This window comes from Bufo gargarizans, chromosome 2 (assembly GCF_014858855.1).
Source record: "Bufo gargarizans isolate SCDJY-AF-19 chromosome 2, ASM1485885v1, whole genome shotgun sequence".
Taxonomy (NCBI): Eukaryota; Metazoa; Chordata; class Amphibia; order Anura; family Bufonidae; genus Bufo; species Bufo gargarizans.
In genome coordinates, this window is record NC_058081.1 from 237,581,095 (window position 1) to 237,605,253 (window position 24,159).

The window sequence follows — 24,159 nt, forward strand, 5'->3', positions numbered from 1 at the left end:
CTGTAGGCTTACACTGTCTGTGGATAAATGGTATGGGGCTCATATAACGTGAGACCTCCTTTCCCATGTATCCCATAGCAATCTAATGAGCTAGCTTTCTGGTATTCACTCACTTTAAAGAACCTTTGGGCAGCATGTGTTTGAATAATTTGTGGGTTTAAAGGGGTTGGTCATTTCCCAACCTTTTTGTTACCAATATGTAGGAAAGATAACTATATGTCCTTTGTTGAAATGCTGTGCCAATTGTCTATATTTCATACGGTATGCGTCCTTGTTTATCACATCTTTTGTTTTGGCCTGTCCAGAAGATGGCCACTGATGGAGGGTCATGTCACCAGGCAAATCATTTCCATGTGATGTCTGCTACTTTCAAACACACTGCACCTGCACCAAACTCCTAACAGTGCAATTGCAGGTGGCAGGGGCAGTGTATTTAGACGGAGGAGACATTACATTTAAGTAATTTGCCTGGTAACATGACCCTCCATCAGCAGCCATTTTTTGGACAGACACAACCAGAGACGTGGGACAAATGAGGGGAAGGGGTTTATAAAATATAGAAAATGGCACAAGATTTCAATAAAGACTATATCTCTAGTTGGTGCTGTAGAATATATAAGTGCCAATTAGGTAACAAGAAATAAATAATACCAAAATAAATATTTCCTGTAATTTCTGCTTTTTGACTTACCTTTTCTCCAAGAGGAATTTGTGTATGAGGCAAACAATGCAGAGGAAATAGATATATTACACCGATTTCTTCTTCTTTTCTCTTGATCCATAAAACTTTCATTTCTTAAAGTCTGATTAGACCCAGATGCAAACGTTTGGTGATTTTACACATATAGACATATGTGGACTGGCCTCATTCATTTTTATCCTTAATCCAACTTTAAGGGCATGACCAAGTACATATAGAAGTGTCTAAGGGCAACTAGGATCATTTGTTAGAATAAAATAAACCAGTACTGTAAAACAAGCCTGGATATTTAATCATGTGCAGTTAACAGCCAAGGGGACTGCATTGTGAGGCATTTCCCAGATGAATCATTTCTGCTTCATGGTTTCCTTTTAAATTTGAACATTATTCAAAGGGACAGATACATTTTTATAATCTATGAGCGCTCATAATTCTCCTTTGCAGACTCCCTTTCAACAAAGAATTTAGCAATATAGTTATATCTGCTAACAGATTAAAAGCTAAAGAATCTCAAGTTGGATTTCGAAGCATAAACCTGACATCTGATATTAAACAGTGAACACTTACGCACAAGACATGGATCATCTTACAGCAACTGAACCTGTTGTAGCTTTACACTGAACACAGATATATGTCATGCAGACCATAACAGACATGACTTGTTTAACTGGTGAAAGATGCAAACTGATACATACTGTGAATAAAGGTCCCATTACACGGGACAAGTATCGGGGAAAATCATTCCTAAAGACACTCATTCCCAGTAATTGGCCTGTGGAAATGTACCACTGATCATCGCATGAACGAGCAAAAGCTAGTTCATCAGGTAAGATCATTGTTGATGCGAACCCCAAAATTATTGTTTATCGGTAACTGATTGTCCTATGTCACTTTTCTCATACAGAGGAGATGATAGCTGCATGCAAATGCTGTTTTTTCCTTCTCTGATGAGCAGGCAATTATTGGAAACAAATGATTCATTCATGATTATTGCCTGCCTAGTCAGTCCCTGTAAATCGGTCTTAACCCCTTCCCATCATAATAGTATGTCATGGCGGCAAGTGACTTGCCGCATTTTGACGTACTATTACGTCATGGTGATCGGACAGGTAACGGAGCGGTGCACACCGATCACTGCACTGCCCTGCTATATGCGCCAGCATCACTGTAAAATCCAATGCCAGTAGAGTAACCCCATCTATGCCATGGTCAGCTCTGACAGGTGCATGCGGCAGGTGAGGCAGCCCATCGTGTCCCCACGCTGCTGTGGTGGGGATGCAATGGGTGACAAGGCACCCTGATGCCATGCATAGGCTGCCCAATGCCTTGCGTGGCATCATGACCTGCCTTCTACGGGGGCCAAGGAGATCCTGCCTCACTGTAATACACTAACAGGCAATAAATTACATTACAGATGTATTGTAATGCATTGTAGAGGGGATCAGACAAGTTGAAGTCCCATAGTGAGACAAAAATAAAGTTTTTTTTTTTTTTTAAAGTGTTTTTTTTTTTTTAAGTGTTTTTAATAAAAAAAATAAGTTTCAAGCAAAAAAAAGCCCCTTTCCCCTGATTTTATAATAAAAAATAGAAAAAAAAGGAAAAAAAACACACATATTAGGTATCACCACGTTCGTAATGACAGGCTCTATAAATATATCACATGATCCACCCCGTCCGACAAACAGCATAAAAAAATAAATATAAACTGTCAAATAAAGCTAATTTTGTCACCTTACATCACAAAAAGTGCAACACCAAGTGATCAAAAAGGCGTATGTCCCACAAAATAGTACCAATAAAACTGTCACCTCATCCCGCAAAATATGATCCTCTACATAAGAAAATCATTTAAACATCATTTTTTTGTTTAAAAAAAGCTCTTATTGTGTTAAAATGAAATAAAAAAGTATACATATTAGGTATCACCACGTTGTTACAACCAGCTCTATAAAAATAACAAATGACCTAACCCCTCAGCTGAACACCGTAAAAAATAAATAAAATTAAAGCAGTGCCAAAAAATCACCTTACATCACAAAAATTGCAACACTAAGCGATAAAAAAGGCGTATGTCCCTCAAAACAGTACCAATCAAACCGTCACCTCATCTGTCAAAAATTGATATGCAACCTAAGACAATCGGTCAAAAAAAATATAATGACTCACAGAACATGGAGACATTAAAACATCAAAATTAAAAAGCTATGGCTCTCAGACTATGGAAACACTAAAACATCATTTTTCTTGCTTAAAAAATGCTATGATTGTGTAAAACTTAAATAAATAAGAAAAAGTATACATATTAGGTATTGCCACATCGGTAACGATCTGCTCAATAAAAATGTCACATGATCTAACCTTTCCGATGAACGATGTAAAAATAAATAAATAAATTAAAACTGTGCCAAAACCTGGACCATAAAGTGTAATAATGAATGATCAAAAAATAATTTGTACCCAAAAATAGTACCAATAATAACATCAACTCTTCCTGCAAAAAACAAGCCCCTGTACAAGACGATTGTCAGAAAAAATAAAAAAAATATGGTGCTCAGAAAATGGAGACACAAAAACATAATTATTTTTTTCAGAAATGCCTTTTTATGTGAAACTGAAACAAACAAAGAAAGTAGACATAGCTTTGCATCCATAACAATCTGCTCTATAAAAATAGCACATAATCTATTTTAATAGTCAGATGAATGTTGTAAAAAATAAAAACAGTGCCTTACAAAAAACGTCATATAGAGAAATTAAAAATCGTATGTACCCAAAAATAGTACCAATAAAACTGGCACCTTATCCCGCAGTTTCCAAAATGGGGTCAACTTTTGGGAGTTTCTACTGTAAGGGTGAATCAGAGGGGCTTCAAATGGGACATGGCATCTAAAAACCAGTTCAGCAAAATCTGCCTTACAAAAACCATCCTTTTCTTCTGCGTCCTGCCGTGTGCCCTTACATCAGTTTACGACCACATGTGGGGTGTTTCTGTAAATCGCAGAATCAGGATAATACATATTGAGTTTTGTTTGGCTGTTTACCCTTGATGTGTTAAAGAAAAAATAATGGATTAAAATGGAAAATCTGCAAAAAAGTTTTCCTTTAATTCTTGTGGAACACCTAAAGGGTTAACAAAGTTTGTAAAATCAGTTTTGAGTAACTTGAGGGGTGTAGTTATACAATGGGTCATTTATGGGTGGTTTTCACTATGTAAGCCCCATAAAATGAAAATGAACTGGTCCTTAAAAAGTGTGTTTTGGAAATTTTCTTAAAATTTTTAAGAATTGCTTCTGAAATTCTAAGCCTTCTAACGTCCTAAAAAAATAAAATGACATTCACAAAATACCAACATAAAGTAGACATATGGAGAATATTAAGTAATACATATTTTATGAGGTATCTCTTTCTTGAATTGCAAATTTTTTAAAATTTTTGGTAAATTTGGGATTTTTTCATAAATAAAGGTGTAGTCATAAATATTGACTCAAATTTATGACTATCATGAAGTACAATGTGTCATGTGAAAACATGGCTTGGATAAGTGAAAGTGTTCCAAAGTTATTACTGCATAAAGTTACATATGTCAGATTTGCAAATAATGGCCTGGGCAGGAGGGCAAAAACTGGCCGGGGGAGAAGGGGTTAAAATACAACAAATACACAAAAGAGAATTATTATCATAGTTTAACTATTTATAGCATAATTGTGGAGCTAACATTTACTAGAAATAAATTACATTAAACCTCCTGCAAGGCAAATGCACTATGACGGTATAGTAACTATGAAAGGGGTTTCCTGACATATTCAAATGTCTCCACAAAATCCTAAATGTGTTAAAACAATATAATATCATAAAAACACTACTTACCCCCCCCCCCCCTCATCTCCAGCACCATGAATCTGGCAGGCGTTTACCAGTTGCAGCCGTGACATAGGCATATAAAGCAGACTGGAAACACAGACCGAAGGTGAAGACCAAAGTTAGTGCTGAACGTGCAGGGGATGAAGTGTTGCAATATACAGTACACAGTCCTTTGTTTTTTAATCATATTGATGGGCTTTCCCAAAAATTTTAAATAGGTTGGACAGTTCCTTTAAGGAAATGAAATTCATTAATGTCTACATACTGTAACTTTCAGTGGCGAGATGAAAGGCATATAGATATAGATGTGAGAGTTGCAAGTACTAGAGACTAGAGATTTAGTACACTTCTTACATAAAATACATACAAAACTACACTGTGCTAGGATGATTGTAATGTCTGAAATGATTGAGAAATGTACAGTATGATTGGAATTCATAAAAATTGTTGCCTCTTAGCCTATGCTATCCATAGGTATATGCGTGAGATGAGTGAATTTCCTAAACTTCATTTTTGTTGATTCGTCTATATCAACCAATAAATTAGATTTGGTACAACTCCATTCTACCTAAATCCAAAGTCTTTTGAATGTCGGGAAAATCTCTCTCTCTCTGTATTTTCAAAATCAAATTTCATATTGTTTCTGAAGTTCTGATTCTGACAAATCAGAATGTTTTAAAAATATTTGGGTTCAAATTTTGATTCTAACCAATAGATTTGCTCATCTCTAATGCTTATCTATATAGCTCATATTTTCAGTGCAGTGTTACATTCATTGTTTACAGTCCTCTTTTAGATTTACCACAATTCATAATTTTTAGGGCTATCAATGTTGTATAACACATCTGTGCCTTTTGGGGGCTGTGCTACATACACATTTCAGTAAACCTACAGCTGCATGGATTTTTATAGCTTTTGAAATCATTAAAAATGATGCTATAAAATAACATGAAGCCTAATTCTGTGGATCCACCTTGTAATAACAGGCCTGTTTTTGTAAAGAAATTACATACTGCAAAACATTAATTTTCTAGTGTGTGCAGCTGCGGGTTTACTAGACTGTTTCTGTCATGACCTTCAGTAGGAGTTACAGATACAAAGCATTTGCTGTTTATTCACCTTATGCAGGGCTAAATAATGTGCTGGGGATTCAATTCAACATTTACAAATATATCATGGAATTTCATGAAGTTAATGAAGACTAGTGACATGTCCAAAGCATTTACTGCTGGTCTTTCAACATGGCTAACACCAGGAAACATCTTCTAAGTAGAGGTCCTGCCTTGTTTAAACATAAATGGTCGCAAAATACCAGATCCATTAGTTACCTCCTATAGCTAGGCTTCCTTTTTGTACCTTCAAGCTTCTGTCTGACACCAATTATAAACCTTACAGTCTTAGACTCATCTGGAAGTCATCACCTTGTGCATTGTAAACTTGCAACTGAGATTTGTTCTCGTATCTCTAGATCATTGAGCAGCCTTGCACACATTTAGCGCATTTAGAAAAGAGACTAGATGCCGAAGAGCAACCAATCATATTTCAGCTCTCTTTATTCCTTGTCCATCTTGGAATAAGGGGCAGTTGTGTACTTTACTATTAGCAACTGCTCTACTTTAATTGTGTCCCTAGTTTTGATTGTTGATATTCTGTTTTTATTGTTGATGTAGGGTATAACCTTCATACAAATATGATAGCAATGGTCCATTGTCAAACAATGATCCTTTAAATACCAATGATTGCACCAATTCATATTATTGTGTACATTATTTTTTATTAATTTATTTTGCGGCAGCATATTCCCCATTGCTGCGTGGAGTTTATCACTCACATTGGTCGCTTTGTCCATTGGGGCTCACATTGAGAATACTTAGTAGGTTTTTTTCTGCATAATAATTAGATTTTTGTAATCATAATTAAATGAAAAATCACTGTACATGTTCTGTATCCATTAACTCAAAGGGCTTGTTATTGTTCCCCCATGATTTAGGTGATACAACTAATAGGATTGGTGATAAATATTTGACTCCAGGGGCTTCCTTAACTGGAAGAAATCGGTCCAGAGTGGAATGGATATATATGGAGAGCACGCTGGCTCAGTGGTTAGCACTGGTGCCTTTCAGCACTTGGGTGCTAGGTTCAAATCTGACCAGGAACATCTGCATGGAGTTTGTATGCTTTTGATCATGTGACATAACAGAGCTAATAAATAAGGAATGTATACATTTACCTACCATGGTTATCATGAATTGCCAGACCTATTACATAGCAATGCATGAAACAAGAATCAGCTATGCAACTATTACGTATGAGGAATTGTCTACGCTCTGCTTTTGTTCAGATTCCTTCCTGGAAAATAAACAGCAGCAAATACTTTTGAATTGCACATGACAAATAGCAGCCAAAGAAATGGTGAACTCTCCACATTGTAAGCATGGCTAAGTTCTTCAGAAGTTGCACTGCTTTATAGATGTAATAAGTCACTTTGGAAATGTATGAGTTAAGGAAAAATAAGATAGCTTTTCAGCTGGATTTAATTATAAAGGAATTTAATTCCTCAAGCAGTCTATCTATTTATCTATCTATCTAGCATATGAAAATGTGTTTATTATCTATCTATCTAGCATATACAAATATGTTTATCTATCTATCTATCTATCTATCTATCTCTCTATTTATCTATCTTTCGATCTATTTCTCTATTATATAAAACTCTGTCTATCTAAGTATTATCTATCTATCTACCTAATAAAATGTGTTATCTATCTGTCTATCTATCTTCTATCTCTCTATCATAGAAAGATACCTCAGTTGGCAGTCAAGGGGGCACATCTGTAGGAAATGGCTAGATATCCAAATTGAATATGTACAAAAATTGGCAACATTATAGAAATAGTAAAAACACCAGCTTTTTTTCACCCATATGTTGCAGCCAATTAGGCGAGGTGAGGCAATCGCTTCAGCTGGCACAACTCTGGAGACAGGAAGTGGAGGATGCAGGGCCCAAAAAATGAGCTATTCCATTGTGGAAGTGCTCATCTCTCTATATTCAACTGTATTGTCCTCAGGACAGTGATACAGTTGGATGCTGAGGTGAGTCATGGGAGCAGCATCTCTATTCCCCATTCCCTGTGATTGGCTTTAGGCCTAGTGCCTGTAGCTATCAGAGGCCGGCACAGGCGCCGCAATGGCATCATCATCATTATCTCTCCGCCTGAGCCAGGGAGTGTACAGCGTGGGCACAGGCTGGAAGAGGCCTGCACCTGTATGTTTTGGGTTTATTTTCTTCATTTAGCACTATGCTGATGGGCCACTATGGGGAAGGAGGGAAGAGGAGAACTATGGGGGCACTATATAGGGGTATTTTATACAGGCACACATTATGGGGGGGGCACTATGGGGAAGGGGGAGGAGCTATAGGTGCATCTACTGGGGGAACAATATATGGCATTTTATACTAGCACACATTACATGGGCACGGGGAGATGAGCACTATGATGGCATCTACTAGGGGCACTATACAGTGTATAGGGATATTTTATACTGGCACACATTATGGGAGCACTATGGGGACATTAGCTGGGCTAGAAGCACTAAGATGGGGTATTTTTAGTTCTGGCACACAGTAGAGGGCATTTGCATACATGGTGGAACTATGGTGACATTGGCTCTACTGGTAGCACTAAGAGGAGGAATTTTTTGTACTGGCTTATAATTTTAAAGGGGCTTTTTTTGTACTGGCACACATTATAAGGATAATTATTACTACTAGGGGGCATTATGGTGAGCTTTATTACTGCTGGGGGACTATGGGGAAAATAATTATTTCTGGGGCACAGTGGGGACATTAGTACTGTTAGGGGCATTGTAGGGGCACAATTATTACTATTGGTGGGACTTTGGGGAAAACTATTATTGTTGGGGACACCCTGGCACAGTATTAGTCAAGCACAATCATTTTTGGGGGACATTATTTGCTTGGCACAGTTATTGCATGCAAATAATTATTGAAGGGGCAACTATCTTTGCGGTACTAGTATTTTCAGGTGGACTGTTTTTGCAGTATCGCATTGGGGAGAACAAGTGGGCACAGTATTGGGTAGATGGCAGGACGCTATATTGAGAAGGTGAGAGGATGATGGAAAAGTAGGAAACCCAGATGGCTGACAAGAGATGGCTGAAATAAATCATCACTGCAGTCTGGTCCAAATAGAGAAGATGAGGAAAGAGAATGTGTACTTCAAAGGAGACATCACTGAATATTAGAAATGTGTGGGCGGTATTATCCTGTATGTTTTGTAGTACTGTGTATAATGTTAGGTGGGAAGAGGTTAGGTTGAGAGTTTGGCATGGGGGGGGGGCTGCATTTCAATTTCCACCTCAAGCAGCAGAATGGCTAGGTACACCCCTTCAAATAGCATTTCACTTAACTTTCCTGAATATTTTTTAAGCCCTGGCTTGAAAAAAGTTCAGAGAGGTGAGCTGAATTTATCCATCTGTCTATCTTCTTTCTCATATCTATCTGTCTGTCTATTTAACTAATGCAGAACTGGCAGCACATTCATTAAAGACATAAGTAGAGAGCTATCAAACAATGTCAAGATCCGTCCATGTGTATTTCATTTATTTTACTCACTTACATACTGTATCTCTGACATTTTCCACAGCACTTTATAGACATTAGCATCACGCTCAAAATCTAAGTTCCCTATGAGTACAGTGTGTCTTTGGAGTGTGAGAGGAAAATCATGCACACAGGGGAAAAACATACAAACTCCATGCAAATGTTGTCCTTGGTTGGATTCAAACCTAGGACCCCAGCACTGAAAGGTATCAGTGCTAAGTACTGAGCCACCATGCTGCCCACATACTGAGCATCCATTTATCTATTTATTTAATCCTTATAGCAGTCCCCAAAAACTTTGATACAGTAAAGCAATGTTTCAGCCTGTTTACTATCTATCTATCTATCTATCTATCTATCTCTGTCTTTCTGTCTGTCTGTCTCTGTCTGTCTATCTTTCCTGAAAAAGATAAGTCATGTCTGAAGCAATGTTGTTTCATGAATTTTAGATTATTTAACCCCTTTGCAACCTCTGCCGTATATGTACTCTGGAAGTTGCGTCTTTAAATATGGCATGGTCTCACACGTGTGACAGGTGCTATAACCACTGGGTCTCTGCTGTTTCAAACAGCAGAGATCCACTGCACATGTATGTGCTCAGCAGTGATGGTCAGTTTGCAGTGTTTGCCAACGAACACATGCGGGATGCCATCTTTAGTAAGGTAGACTCACCTGTCCTGGCAATGCACAAGTAAGCCTTTACCTGTGCCTGTGACGGGAGCCGGTCTGAAATCAAATGCGGTCACTGGGAGCAGGCAGTTCCGAGAACAGCCGCCGGGGGGCCTTCATCGGGCTGTTCTCGGAACTGCCTTCTCCCGGGTACCGCATTTGATTTCAGACCGGCTCCCGGCACCGGCACAGGTAAGGGCTTACCATTGCATCGCTGGACAGGTGAGTCTACCTTACTAAAGATGGCAGCCCGCATGTGTTCGCTGGCGAACACTGCAAACTGACCATCACTGGTGCTCAGCCATAAGGCTCCTCGCATACATTTCAAATGTGACCACTGCAGCTGAGTAGTCAGGAAGTTAGAGCCGTTATGTTGTTCTAATAGCCTAAAGACTCAACCAGGCTTCGGCGGATATTAGTGGAATATACCAATATAGGTGACTTAAAAAAAGTAAAAAAAAAAAAAAAAAGTTCAAATCATCCCCTTTATCCAAAATAAATTCTAAATACTGAACCAATAAAAAAATCCATCTCATAGGCATTTTCGCGTGCAAAATGCCCATACTTTTAAAATATAACAATATTAATCCCATGTGTGAATGACGTAACAGAAAAAAATCACAACTCCCCAAAAATATTTTTATAAAAAGTGATCAAAAAGTCACACGCATGTCAAAATGGTATCCCTGAAAAGGACAGATCGCCTTGCAAGAAATTGAGCCGTACGCAAAATTACTAAAAAGTTAGAGAGCTTAGAATATGGTGATAAAAATGTTTTATTTTTCAAGATTAAAAAAATAATAATCCAGTATTAATGCGCAATTAAAACTTTACAAGTGTGTTATCGTTATTATCGTACTGACCTGCAAAATGAAGGAAACAGGTCAATTTTACTGCATAGTGAATGCTGTAATAAAAAAATAAAAAAAATAATATGACTTTGGGAAGGCGAGGAGTGAAAAACTAAAATGCAAAAACGGAAGATCTGTAAGGGTTAAGTAAATGTCCTGTAAGGGTTAAGTAAATTAGCATAAATTCTGCAAATTGTGTGGTTTCTGCCAGTAAACTAATATGTACTATGTAAGTGCTGACGTACTTCTACTTAACATATAACTATTTTGGGATTTAGATAAATAGATTTACTATGTTTGATTTTGACTTATACACAGAACAAGAGGAGTAATACAGCTGCTCATCATTTCCCCAACTTCATACTATCTATAACCTTTAAATGGCAGCTTTATAATCAGCCACGCAACATAATTAAATTATGTCCATCAGCAGTCTTGACCATGCTATGCTACTGTCAGCATTAGGTAGCATCTGAGGAGAGCAAGAGAAAACTGCCTAAGTCATAAATAACATAGCAACAAACAAGTCAACAATTAATAGAAGAGGAATGAGGGCCCTGCTCGCAATAGCTTACAATCCTATGATGAGATATGGGTTACACAGAGGATGACAAGTACTTGGTTTGTACTATAGTGTGGCCAACCTAACACAATAGGGGTGTAGATATAAAGCTCCATGAGCCTGTCTTCAGCCAATATCTATAGTGCTTCTGCATGAGTGGGAGTCACGGACGTTCCCGTCACAGGTGGCAGGAGATTGGTGAGACTGGCAAGACGTGGTTTGATCTGACATGTTTTCCATTTGGATTAAATGATGTCTGTGTTGTTTCTGGTGCTTGCCACATTTCTTTCCCCAGGTGTGGCTATTAGTGTCATTTAGCCTTCTCTATTTATAGTTGCTTCTCCCACAATGCTGTGCGGTTTATAGCTTCTGTTTGGACCTTTGGATACATTGTGGTTGGATCTTGGCTGAGTTCCTGGTGCTTCCATTGCTCCTTTGAAGTTAAGCCTTTCCTTTCCCTTTTGTATTTTGTTTGGGTTCTGTGTGTTGCATTTTCCTATTGGTTGTATCAGGCCTGAAGGAGACTCCTTTTCATCCTTCCTTTTGGAGGAACAGGTAGTCTTGTCCCTGCCATTAGTACCAGGGTCCTATAGGGCTTGTTAGGACTCTAGGTATTCCTGCGTATGAACTCACCTACCTTTGGGGGTCTGTTCATACTGGTAATCAGTCAGGATTTTTGTTAGGGTTTTTTACTAGGAGGTGTCCATTTTTCTTCCCTAGTTCTCAGGCCTGATTCCCTGTTCCCCCTACCCTCCTATGCTTGGTGTGGTGTTTCCCTCCCACACGGAAGCGTGACATTGGGGAGTGGAGATTTGATGATGGATCAGAATCAGTAGAATGATGATGAAGGAGGAAGGATGTGAATAGTGAAGAGTTTAGGGAATGTGATAAGCCAACTTCAAAAGCGCTTAAAACTGTGGATGTTGTGAATTAATCTAATTGCTTGGGGTAGGGCATTCCAGAAAACTTGTGCAGCTTAGGAGAAATCTTGGAGATGGGAGAAAGAGATTCAGATTATTATTAGAGATGAGCGAATTTATGAAAAGTTTAATTTGGCTGATTCGCCAAATTTTACAAATACATTAGCTTGTGATTAATTTGTCACAAAGCGCACTTTTTTGTAAGTAGCAGGTGCAATGACAGGGAGCTACGATAGTGCCGCCCCGGTCAATGTACCCCTCATATGCCGCATTCATACATGATCACGGCATCTGAGTGTAAAAACGGTGGAAAATTAACATAAAAAAAATTTGAAATCAAACTTAACCTCTCCATTTGCTCGCAATGGGCCTGCTGCCGCCATCTTGCTTGAAGATCTGGCGTGAAATCTCGCTCGGCATGAGATTATGTCATTTTAGTCGAGATATTCAATCAAGATGGCAGCTGGCGGCCTACTTACAAGCAAATGGAGGAGGTAAGTAAGATTTTTTTTGTTTTTTTGCACTATTTCAGGTTAAATCGATTCGTTAACACGAAGCACAAAGAAATTTAGCTTCAAGTTGAATTGAATTTCACTTCATGAGATTTGATTCGCACATCTCTAATTATGATGAATATAAGTCGTAAGTCATTGGATGAACGGAGAGCACAGGTAGGATGGTAGACAAATTAGGAAGGAGATATAAGGGGTGCAGCACTGTGGAGAGCTTTGTGGATGAGGATGAACAGTTTCAATTGAATCCTGTAGTGCTTGGGCAACCAGTGGAATGACGGGCAAATGGCATCGGAGTAGTGGTTAGACAGATAGATGAGCCTGGCTGCTGCATTAAGGATAGATTGGAGAGCGGAAAGTCTGGTGAGTTGGAGACCATTAAATAACGAGTTACAGTAATCGAGACAAGAATGGATCAGGGAAACAATGAGAGTTTTATCTGTAAGAGAGGGGCATATTCTACAGATGTTTTTGAGGAGCAGATGGCATAAGCGGGCAAGCGATTGACTATGGGGGTGAAGGAAAGATCAGTGTGAAACATAACACTAAGACAGCAGAGTTGCTGCCTAGGCATGATAGTTGTGCTACACACTGAGATGGAGATATCAGGTTTAGGTAGGTTAGTAGATGGAGAAAACACAAATATTTCAGTTTTTTTAATATTCAGTTTCAGATAAAGAGAAGGCATGATGTTAGAGACAGAAGACAGGCAATCACTGGTGTTCTGTAGTAAAGCACAAGTGATGTCATGTGTTAAAGTGTATAGTTGGGTGTCATCAGTATAGAGATGGTACTAAAAAATGTATCTGTTGTCCAATCAGGGCTGTGTAGAGAGAAAAGAGGAGAGTACCGTACCTATGACTGAACCCTGAGGAACCCAACAGCAAGAGGTAGAGGAAGGGAAGTATAGCCAGTAAATGATACACTGAAGGAGTGGGAGAGAGATATGAAGAAAACCAAGACAGACAATGTTTGACAGATTAGGGTAAGATACCAGAAGAAAGAGAGAGGTTGAATATTTTCCCTGGAGTATGAAGTGCACTGTGAAGTGGTCTCTGCTCTTTGTACTGAGCTGCGTCACTGCCCCTCCCCTCTGTTCTATGTAGCAGCTATAGTCTTCTCCTGGTTGGATACTAATTCTGCCACTCAAACAGAAGCGAGGGGCTGTGAAGCAGCTCCATGCAGAGAGCACTTCAGCATGCAGCTCTGCCTGCATTGCCCTTAAGGAACATAATCTGGCAGAATTAAAGTTTATATTCACACTACTCATGACAATAAAAAGCAATACAAAACACATTTATAATCATGTGGTTGATAAAGAATAAGAAAGACATTTTCAACTTTTGTGTTCCATGCCCAACTTCTGCATTTACACTGCTTCCCATAATTGTAATGTTCTCCACAATATATTCACACCGTTTTAAGGGGTTCTCTCAGATCTTCATATTGATGGCCTGTCCTTCACTGGCACCCCTACTAATCAGCTGTTTGACGGAGCTGCTGTGCTCACTGAAGCTCCAGTAAGTGCCCTCCTTACTTACTAAACAGAAGTGCCATTGGATAGTGGCTGTGCTTGGCATTGCAGTTCAGCCCCATTCATTTGAATGGGATTGAACAACGCCTAGGCCATGTGACTGATCAATGTGATGTTACATGGCCTAGGAAGATGTCTAAGTACTCATGGAGCATAACAGTTTCTTCATACATACAGTCAGACCTCCGCAGATCTGAAATTGATAACCTATCATAAGGATTGGCCATCAATATCAAAATCCTGGAGATCCCTTTAATGGACAATTATAATAGTGACTTTTACAACCATCACTGGTCTCACCAGAGAGGCTTGCATGTATGGCACAAGACCTCTAAGGCCAGTGATTGGCTCTAACAGTCACGTGGATGAATAGCACATCACTGCTGCAGTAACATAAAGGCTGTGAGGACTACATGAGCATTGAAGCAGAGGAGGATTTAACAGGTGAGTAATAGTTATTATGTGTTTTATATTATGTCCTACCATCACATTAATTTCCTAAATCTTCTAAAGCTTTCTTGCAATTCAACTGTCAAACTACAAGCAATAATATCAGAGCCCACAACTAATGTCTTTATAAGTGCTACATAAAAATCTACTGTAATTCATCTTTTCTTTGTTTAAAGTGGAGATTGATCATGAAACAGGGTTATCTTGAACACTATTGCAATGTTTAATGTGTTGCTCCTTATGGCATTGACCTTTGATTCCAATATTTTAATGCATGAGTGCTATGATTTGAACAAGAAGAAAGATAATAAAAGGAACAAGTTAAAAGAAATAATGACTTTAATCCCCCTAAAGCCCAAGTAACAAGCAGAACATCACAAATCTCATTACCAGTTGAAAGGACGGGCTTTCCTCCTGTTATCATCAACTTGCCTAATGAGTTGAAATACCATGCTGTGTTTATGAAACCCACACCTAATTGGGTGCTTTAAGAAGGAAAGGTGATCTGGGTCTGTCAGTCTGCTTGGATGACATATAAGTGTTCTTTTTTTTTTTTTTTTTACTGCCTTTCCAGATATCCTAACAAGGGTCTGAATGATAATTACTGCCGCAACCCTGATGGCAAGGCGAGACCATGGTGTTACACGCTTGACCCTGACACCCCATGGGAGTTTTGTGCAATTAAACCCTGTGGTGAGTAGAAACCAAATATGTCCTACTGTGTGGCGTACTTTATCTTTATTAGCATGCCAGGCTGCCAATATATTGAAATAAGCTTAGTTTACCTGTAAAACTTCAGTTCTAAACACATTTACTTCCAAAAAATACTTTGAAACTTTTATTTCCTGCCTTGACTATTGAGACTAAAGAGGAGCGAATTTCATATTTTGAAATTTGTTCACGCTTCGTTTGGTGGTAAAAACAGAATTGCTTTATGGATTCCGTTACCACGGACCATCACGCAATTCTATGACGTAATGCCTAATGGAACGCCTTTAGAGGCATTCTGTTATTCATTCCGTCATAATAGAAGTCTACGAGCTTCAAAACGGATCTGTCCCGTTTCCGTTATGCAGGGGAGTCCTCTCCTGCATAATGGAAACAGGATGGACTCGTTATGCAGGCAATAAACTTCTATTATGACGGAATGAATAACAGAATGCCTCTAAAGGCGTTCCGTTAGGCATTCCGTCATAGAATCGTGTGATGGTCCGTGGTAACGGAATCCATAAAGCAATTCTGCTTTTACCACAAAATGAAGCGTGAACAAATTTCATAACATGAAATTCGCTCATCTCTAATTGAGACACACTCCTGGAAATCAAGTATATGAATAATAATTAGAAGTATAAATAGAGGGCGGCTCACTACAACCCAAAGAATGGAATAAGGTGCTCTATCCAAACAGAGCGTACCCAACGCTTGTGTGTAAGGAGTATTTTAGGAAAAGTATAGGGATGGCACTCTAGTCATAGGTATTGCATGTAAAAGAGTATTTTATTGGTGATAGCTGGCTGGTTTACGCCAGCTGTTGGTAAAAAGATTAAAATTATCTATAACTAGTATTAAACTTGGTAAAAGATAGCGTTCTCCTGGAGATATAAAATGTAGACAATATAATAACAGTGCACAAATTGTGGACTATAAAGCATAAAAAGTTGACATGAATCAGTATGTGGCTCGTCTCTGTCGACTACTATGAGTATGAGTAGTGACAGATCCCAGGCACAAAATGGCGTTCTCCTTTAAAGTAGAAAATGTAAAACAGAAAAATAATAATAATGTATACAATATGATAACAATGCATACAATAGTATAAAAAGGTCAGGTAGTAATAAAAGTCAGATGTTAATAAAGGTAGGTGTAGGTACCAAGTCCAATGTTGTCATATAAGGAGCAAATAGATGAGAGGTGGGGGCCTCCTTTTTTGAGGGAATTAATATCCGATCTGAATTTGCCCCCTTTGTTTTAGATGGATAGTGTTTCACCTCTGGTTAGTGGTTGTTTGTTTCCACAATTGTCCGACAGTGGTGTTATAATAGAGTACTGCTGTTTTAGCAGGTACGTTACCCTCCTATAGATGGGATGTGGGTTGGTAAGCGGCTCCTGGCGGGCGGGTGGCGTCCACGTGTCTTCTTCCCGCTCAAAAACTTTCTTCCTGCTTACGGAGCTGTATGCTCGGCCCGTCTGCTGCTGCGGCTGTGCGTGACTTACGGTGACGTCACCTGCGCTCGCTGACTCTCCCGCTCAATTCTCATCGGCGTTACACGTGGTGGCCGATGGCGGGAATAAGAGGCTGCGGCTTTTTTCAAAAGTTAATGGTGCTCCGGAGCTGTTGAAAATTGGGTTTTAGCTAGCTTAGTATGGGTATGGCTACCTCAAGTTACCCCATACGCGTTTCGGAGCTCACTGCTCCTTCATCAGTGGGAATGGGTAGCCTATTTTCTTTATCCTATATATTTGGTCTTCATTGGATCAATTAGGGTTCTGGGGGCGTGGTTATAGACCTCAATTAGCGGTGTTCAGTAACATTGGTCCTGGATTTGCAGGTGGAATGGATGAGGTACAAATGAACAATATAATACTTATGAGGAGACGGACAGGATGCGGCCATATTGTGTCTCAATATGTCAATCATGATGTTTATAGTTTGAGAATAAGAATAAAACAGAATAAAATTCATAAAATCTGTAGTTCTGTGTGTGTCAATACACTTTCATATACATCTGGATATACCTATATATCATCAGCTTATAGAGAAGTCCATACATTATAATACGAAAGTAAAAGATGTATATAAATATAAGGACACTAGGTTGGGAATGTTCTCAACAATGTTGGATATATTATACTGGAGATAGATTCCCAAGTGTTATAGTTCCCTAGTTCTATAGATGTGTATACAGAAGGGGATTGGGGATCTAAGGGTTCTGAGTTGTCACTTCAGATTGGGAGAGGATGTTGATAGAGAGTGGGGGAATGAAGAGAAGAAAAGAAGAAGAAAAGAAAAGGGGGGGAGGGGCCCCATGAATAATAATTAGCAATGCAAAATATGTGTGTCTCTCGAGGTTACATACCTATGCTCCTCAGATTTGTGTTAAATGGCTCTGTGAATGTATAGTTTATAAAAATGTATTGTGGAACATAGATGTAATAAGTAGCTCACTCAACCTACCCTCAGATGGGCTGGTGCATGACCCCTCAGCACTCCCGATGGTGATAATGGATGAATAAAAAGGGTTAGAAATAATTGGTGGGGGGAACTCTATATTTGTCAACAATAAGGACAGATAGATATAAATTGTAAATTCTAGAAACAATTTAATGATAGTAAAAACATAAGCAGCCTCAATAACATGGCATCAGTAATATGACACGGGGGCGGCGATTGCATACAGCGGGTCAAAACATCGAATAAAAAAGATAGATCACAGAATCATGTGCAATGTAGGAGTGTCCTCTAGATGAATTGGAGGTAATGTCACCTACATCTGCCTATGTGTGGTGCAGACGTAAAAGGATGTTTCTAAATTAATAGGTTCCTAGATGGATATATTTAAGTTCCTGAATGGATATATTTAAGTTCCTATATGTGCACTCTGTGGTTTGGTGGATTCCAACAGAACATATATCACTCAGGAGGTATCGTTACGGTGACATCACATGTGAGTTTCTCAGAATGTGTCGTTATAGCCACATCACATAAATATTGCAAGCGACTGCAATAATTGCTAACGGTGGATAGCCAAAGAAAGGACAATAACAGTAATGTGCAGTAAGAGGTACTTTACTGCTCTGTAGTTGTCTCAGACTTTGGTGTAGATTGCCTGTTGGTTGTAGAGCAGGAGATCAGAACTTCATTCAGCTATGCCCTGCAAGGACCTGTGTGGTGTCCCACGTGGTCTGTAGGTTGCTCATGTGAATATTGGAGCAGGGCGGAGTTAAGTTCCGTATTCAGAAAACGGATTCCACCTCAATCTGTGTACGACCTTAGGGGGCCAGTGGCTGTCAAGTCCTCCCGGATCGGTAAGATATCATTCAGGTCTTTAGGTAAATCCCTCACTGTTTAGCAGACGCATAAGCAAGCAAATACCTAAAAATACACATTGACCCTACATAGCTCTTAATTCTAGGTCTAGGTAGACTCTTGCTGGTTTTTATCATCACAACAAATACAGTAGAAACCATCTGGAGGATAGTATATTTACACAAAGAAGTGAAGCGCCCTCTACTGTCAACACTGAAATATGAACAGAATTTTATTAGTGTAATATCAGAAAGTAACTAAAAGATCAGTATCTCTCACAGGTATGAGGCTAAGTTCAGATCTTCAGAGCCTCTGTCACAGATTTCATCATATTTGCTGGAGAAAAAAAAAATTGCTCAGCATGCAGCATTATGTTTTCCGGTAAAATGATGGAACCTGACAGACCCTATTATGAGGCAGTAGGGTGCCTTTTTAAGAAAAGTTCAAACAGGAAAAGTCCTTTAAGCCTTTTTTTGTTAAATTGTGAGATATAATGATGTTATTTTCATATAATCTGCATATGTAGAAATGTCAGTCACATAGGTTATACTGTAAAGTTTGAATCTGAACACCTAAGGCTACTTTCACACTGACGTTTCTGGGTCCGCTTGTGAGATCCGCTTCAAGGCTCTCACAAGTAGCCCAAAACGGATCAGTTCAGCCCCAATGCATTCTGAATGGATAAGGATCCATTCAGAATGCATCAATTTGGCTGCGTTTGGTCTCCGTTGCGTTTTTTACATGGTAACTAAAACACAGCTTGCAGCACTTTGGTGACTGACAATGCGGAGCCAAACGGATCCGTCCTGACTTACAATGTAAGTCAATGGGGACGGATCCGTTTTTCACTGACAAAATATGGTGCAATTGAAAACGGATCCGTCCCCCATTGACTTTCAATGTAAGTCAAGATGGATCCGTTTTGACTTAGACTTTTTTTTATGAATAATGCAAATGGATCCGTTGTGAACAGATACAAGAGTTTGCATTATCGGTGCGGATCCATCTGTGCACCAAACGCGAGTGTAAAAGTAGCCTAACATCAATATAATTACAGTACTTCAATAAGCACCACTTAAAAAGAATATATTAAAACATCTAATATCACATTATTAGCATTAATGACAGCCATGTCATCTGCAAGCCACATGTCTAGAAAATTCTGACTAGTCTATTAGAATCAATTTATAGACAAGTCAATAAAGTAAACCTGATCATTCCTGGAAACATCATGATAGACATCATTGAATCATTAAAAGATAATCTTTTCAAGAAGATTTTGAAAGTTCTATAATAAGACATTTATTGGACTATGCTGCTTAAGTTTTCCAGAAAAATATGGCATTTGTCATGATATCCAGTCAATGAAAATACTGTGGGAATGATCTGGCACGCCTTAGAATAAGATTGCCAAAACATAATTATGCATCTCAAACTATCATGGATTACAAGGTTAGCTTGTATACCAGATGTTTAAGTCCTAGATATGGGAACAGCTGCCCATTAGTCTAAATGGTATTGTGGCTTTATTTTGGATTGTAAGAAAGATGCGAGGTCTGATTTTGACAAAGGAAACAAGCCACCTCAGCAGAGATTTGGTCACCTCTGGGATCTCAGATTACAGATAATCTTAATGTGTTATACAGACGTGGACAAAATTGTTGGTACCCTTTGGTCAATGAAAGAAAAAGTCACAATGGTCACAGAAATAACTTTAATCTGACAAAAGTAATAATAAATTAAAATTCTATAAATGTTAACCAATGAAAGTCAGACATTGTTTTTCAACCATGCTTCAACAGAATTATGTAAAAAAATAAACTCATGAAACAGGCATGGACAAAAATGATGGTACCCCTAGAAAACACAGAACATAATGTGACCAAAGGGACATGTTAATTCAAGGTGTGTCCACTAATTAGCATCACAGGTGTCTACAACCTTGTAATCAGCCATTGGGCCTATATATATGGCTCCAGGTAATCACTGTGTTGTTTGGTGATATAGTGTGTACCACACTCGACATGGACCAGAGGAAGCAAAGGAAAGAGCTGTCTCAAGAGATCAGAAAGAAAATTATAGACAAGCATGTTAAAGGTAAAGGCTATAAGACCATCTCCAAGCAACTAGATGTTCCTGTGAGTACAGTTGCACATATTATTCATAAGTTTAAGATCCATGGGACTGTAGCCAACCTCCCTGGACGTGGCCGCAGGAGGAAAATTGATGACAAATCTAAGAGACGGATAATCCGAATGGTAACAAAAGAGCCTAGAAAGACTTCTAAAGAGATTCAAGGTGAACTTCATGCTCAAGGAACATCAGTGTCAGATCGCACCATCCGTCGTTGTTTGAGCCAAAGTGGACTACATGGGAGACGACCAAGGAGGACACCATTGTTGAAAACGAATCATAAAAAAGCAAGACTGGAATATGCCAAACTACATGTTGACAAGCCACAAAGCTTCTGGGAGAATGTCCTGTGGACAGATGAGACAAAAATCGAAGTTTTTGCCAAGGCACATCAGCTGTATGTTCACAGACGAAAAAATGAAGCATATCAAGAAAAGAACACTGTCCCTACTGTGAAACATGGAGGAGGCTCTGTTATGTTCTGGGGCTGCTTTGCTGCGTCTGGCACAGGGTGTCTTGAATCTGTGCAGGGTACAATGAAATCTCAAGACTATCAAGGAATTCTAGAGAGAAATGTACTAGCCAGTGTCAGAAAGCTTGGTCTCAGTCGCAGGTCATGGGTCTTGCAACAGGACAATGACCCAAAACACACCGCTAAAAACACCCAAGAATGGCTAAGAGGAAAAAATTGGACTATTCTAAAGTGGCCTTCTATGAGCCCTGACCTCAATCCTATTGAGCATCTTTGGAAGGAGCTGAAACATGCAGTCTGGAAAAGGCACCCTTCAAACCGGACACAACTGGAGCAGTTTGCTCATGAGGAGTGGGCCAAAATACCTGCTGAGAGGTGCAGATGTCTCATTGACAGTTACAGGAAGCGTTTGATTGCAGTGATTGCCTCAAAAGGTTGCGCAACAAAATATTAAGTTAGGGGTACCATCATTTTTGTCCATGCCTGTTTCATGAGTTTATTTTTTACATAATTCTGTTGAAGCATGGTTGAAAAACAATGTCTGACTTTCATTGGTTAACATTTATAGAATTTTAATTTATTATTACTTTTGTCAGATTAAAGTTATTTCTGTGACCATTGTGACTTTTTCTTTCATTGACCAAAGGGTACCAACAATTTTGTCCACGTCTGTACGTATTCTCATTGTCTTACTGAATAAGAAAATAAGACTTCTGCCCTCAGTAACTACAATAAGGAGAGTTTTAATGTAAACAATTGAAATAAAACCTTTACTAATGCTGTTACATTTCAGCACACAGTATCATCGACCCCACTAATATTACAGCGGATTGTGTAAAGAGTCAAGGAGAAGGCTATCGGGGAACAGTAAGAACAACATACAATGGCATTGTGTGTCAGCGGTGGAACTCCCAGTTTCCACATCAGCATAATTTTACTCCAGAAAACTATAAATGCAAGTAAGTAAAATCATTTTTACAAATAAACAAAATTTAGAATTTTACATTTTAAAATGTTTAAAAGTATAGCATAAATCTTCTTACTGTGATTTATAGTCCTTTTTTAGGATCCTATCCTTTACTGACAGAGGGAATAAATCCAGCATTCTTCAAAGAACCTTTTTTTGATTGGCCTTACCAGCCAATCTATGCTGATTCTGGAGCATTACCAGCAAACAGATATACCAGCAGCCATATTTCCCCCAGCAGTGTTAAGCAAATACCACCATGCAGCACACATAGAACCCACTAGCACCAGCCCCTAGCAGTGCCACAGTGTAGCGTAGACATGACAGCACTAATGGCAGCAGCACTGTTTTCTTTTCTCACATCAACTCTACTGGTAGTAGCATTCTCTCTGTACAACTCCACCCCCACCAGAACCAGCATTGTTCCCCTTACTACACCTCCCTCACTGGAAGAAACATTTCCGCCCAAACCACTCTTCTCCAGTGGCAGCAACACTTCCCCCAATCCACCACTTCAAGGCGATCACAGAAGTTGTGTAGTTAAAATAAAAGACAGATTCAAATAATATTTATGACTAGAAAGGAAATATAGTGAACTAGGTAAATGATGCTCCAGGCCAGATGTTCTTGCTTAATATTCACCTTCAGAAGAGAGGTAAATGCATAGTTCATTTCACAAAATAATTGTAAAGGGTTTATTATGTCTTGTTCAAATCATTTTCAAATTTAAAGGGAGTCTTTCACCTAATCTAAGCGTTTTAGACCGCTCAGATCAGGTTATAGACTCTTTAACCCTCATTACGATCATACCTGTCTCTTATGTGTCCCTCGCCCAGATAATGAAAATAACACTTTTTAAACTTATGCAAATTACCTTCTGAAGGTGCCCAGGGGCGGTGTTACTGGGCGATGTGCCCAGAAAAACACACCTCCAGCCGGCGGACGTCACGAGCGGCACCAGAGGACGGCGGGCTGGGAACTGGCCCGCACCTGCGCACTGCTCTGCCCATTATGGGCAGAGGAACATCCTTTCATATTGCGCATGCGCCGGCCGGCTGTCTTTAGTTGGCCGGCGCATGCGCAATATGAAAAGCTGTCTCCTCTGTATCGGTGCCAAGAAGGAGCAGGGGGATGGATCTAATGGAGGCATAAATTAGATTACACAGTAACAAACAGGTAGGAGGTGTGGAAGAAGTATATTCTGAAAGGTCGAGTAATAGATAACAGAGAGCCCATATGTGCCAGGACATTTTCCTCTGGGAATGAGCTTGATGGCAGATTGTAATTTGGCCATCGTAAAGGGCTTAGAAAGGGTATCTTTGCAGCGGGGACAGGGATGGCAGATTCAATCTATCAAGGACATTGTGAATGATTTGATCTTTGTCAGAAGGTGAGCAGTTCTATGTGTCCGGGTCCCAAGTCCCAAATTTACGAAGTATTCTATCAGGAGATCCTCTTTGGGGTCAAGCTTCCACTACATCGCTTGTGCCTCTGTTGCTTGGTAGTAGTCTACTTTTCCATTCAGATCGATCTGGGAAGGTCTGGGAGCTCAGCTAAATCTTAGCTCCCAATTTTTTGTATCCAGAGGAGATTTGTCCATGTGAGCATAGACATCTTGGAGAATAGAATAGCAGGGTATCACAAGGCAATGGCCTGAAAAAATGAAGGACAGGCCAAAAAGGAATGTCCAACAGTAGGGAATCTTCTTACTGCAGAGGAGGAGATCTGTCAGTGTCTGTATTTTCTGCAGTGTGACAGGTGAGAGATCTTGATATATTGCAATCAGGGTATTTTTGAAGCACAGGGAGGTGGCAGACCTGGCAGCAGAGAGGATCATTTCCATATCCTTAAAAAAAAAAAAAAATCAGCATCCAATG

General features: G+C 39.2%; 1 protein-coding gene across 2 annotated transcripts in view; it reads left to right on the plus strand.

Annotated features, from left to right (window-relative positions):
• The window catches only part of HGF (hepatocyte growth factor), a 127,205-nt gene that overhangs the window by 49,088 nt on the left and 53,958 nt on the right, over positions 1–24,159 (plus strand). For both annotated transcript variants that reach the window (XM_044280125.1, XM_044280126.1), the window contains exons 7-8: positions 15,258–15,376; positions 22,109–22,274. In XM_044280125.1, coding sequence (XP_044136060.1) covers positions 15,258–15,376; positions 22,109–22,274 — 285 coding nt within the window. The remainder of the gene's footprint in view (positions 1–15,257; positions 15,377–22,108; positions 22,275–24,159) is intronic.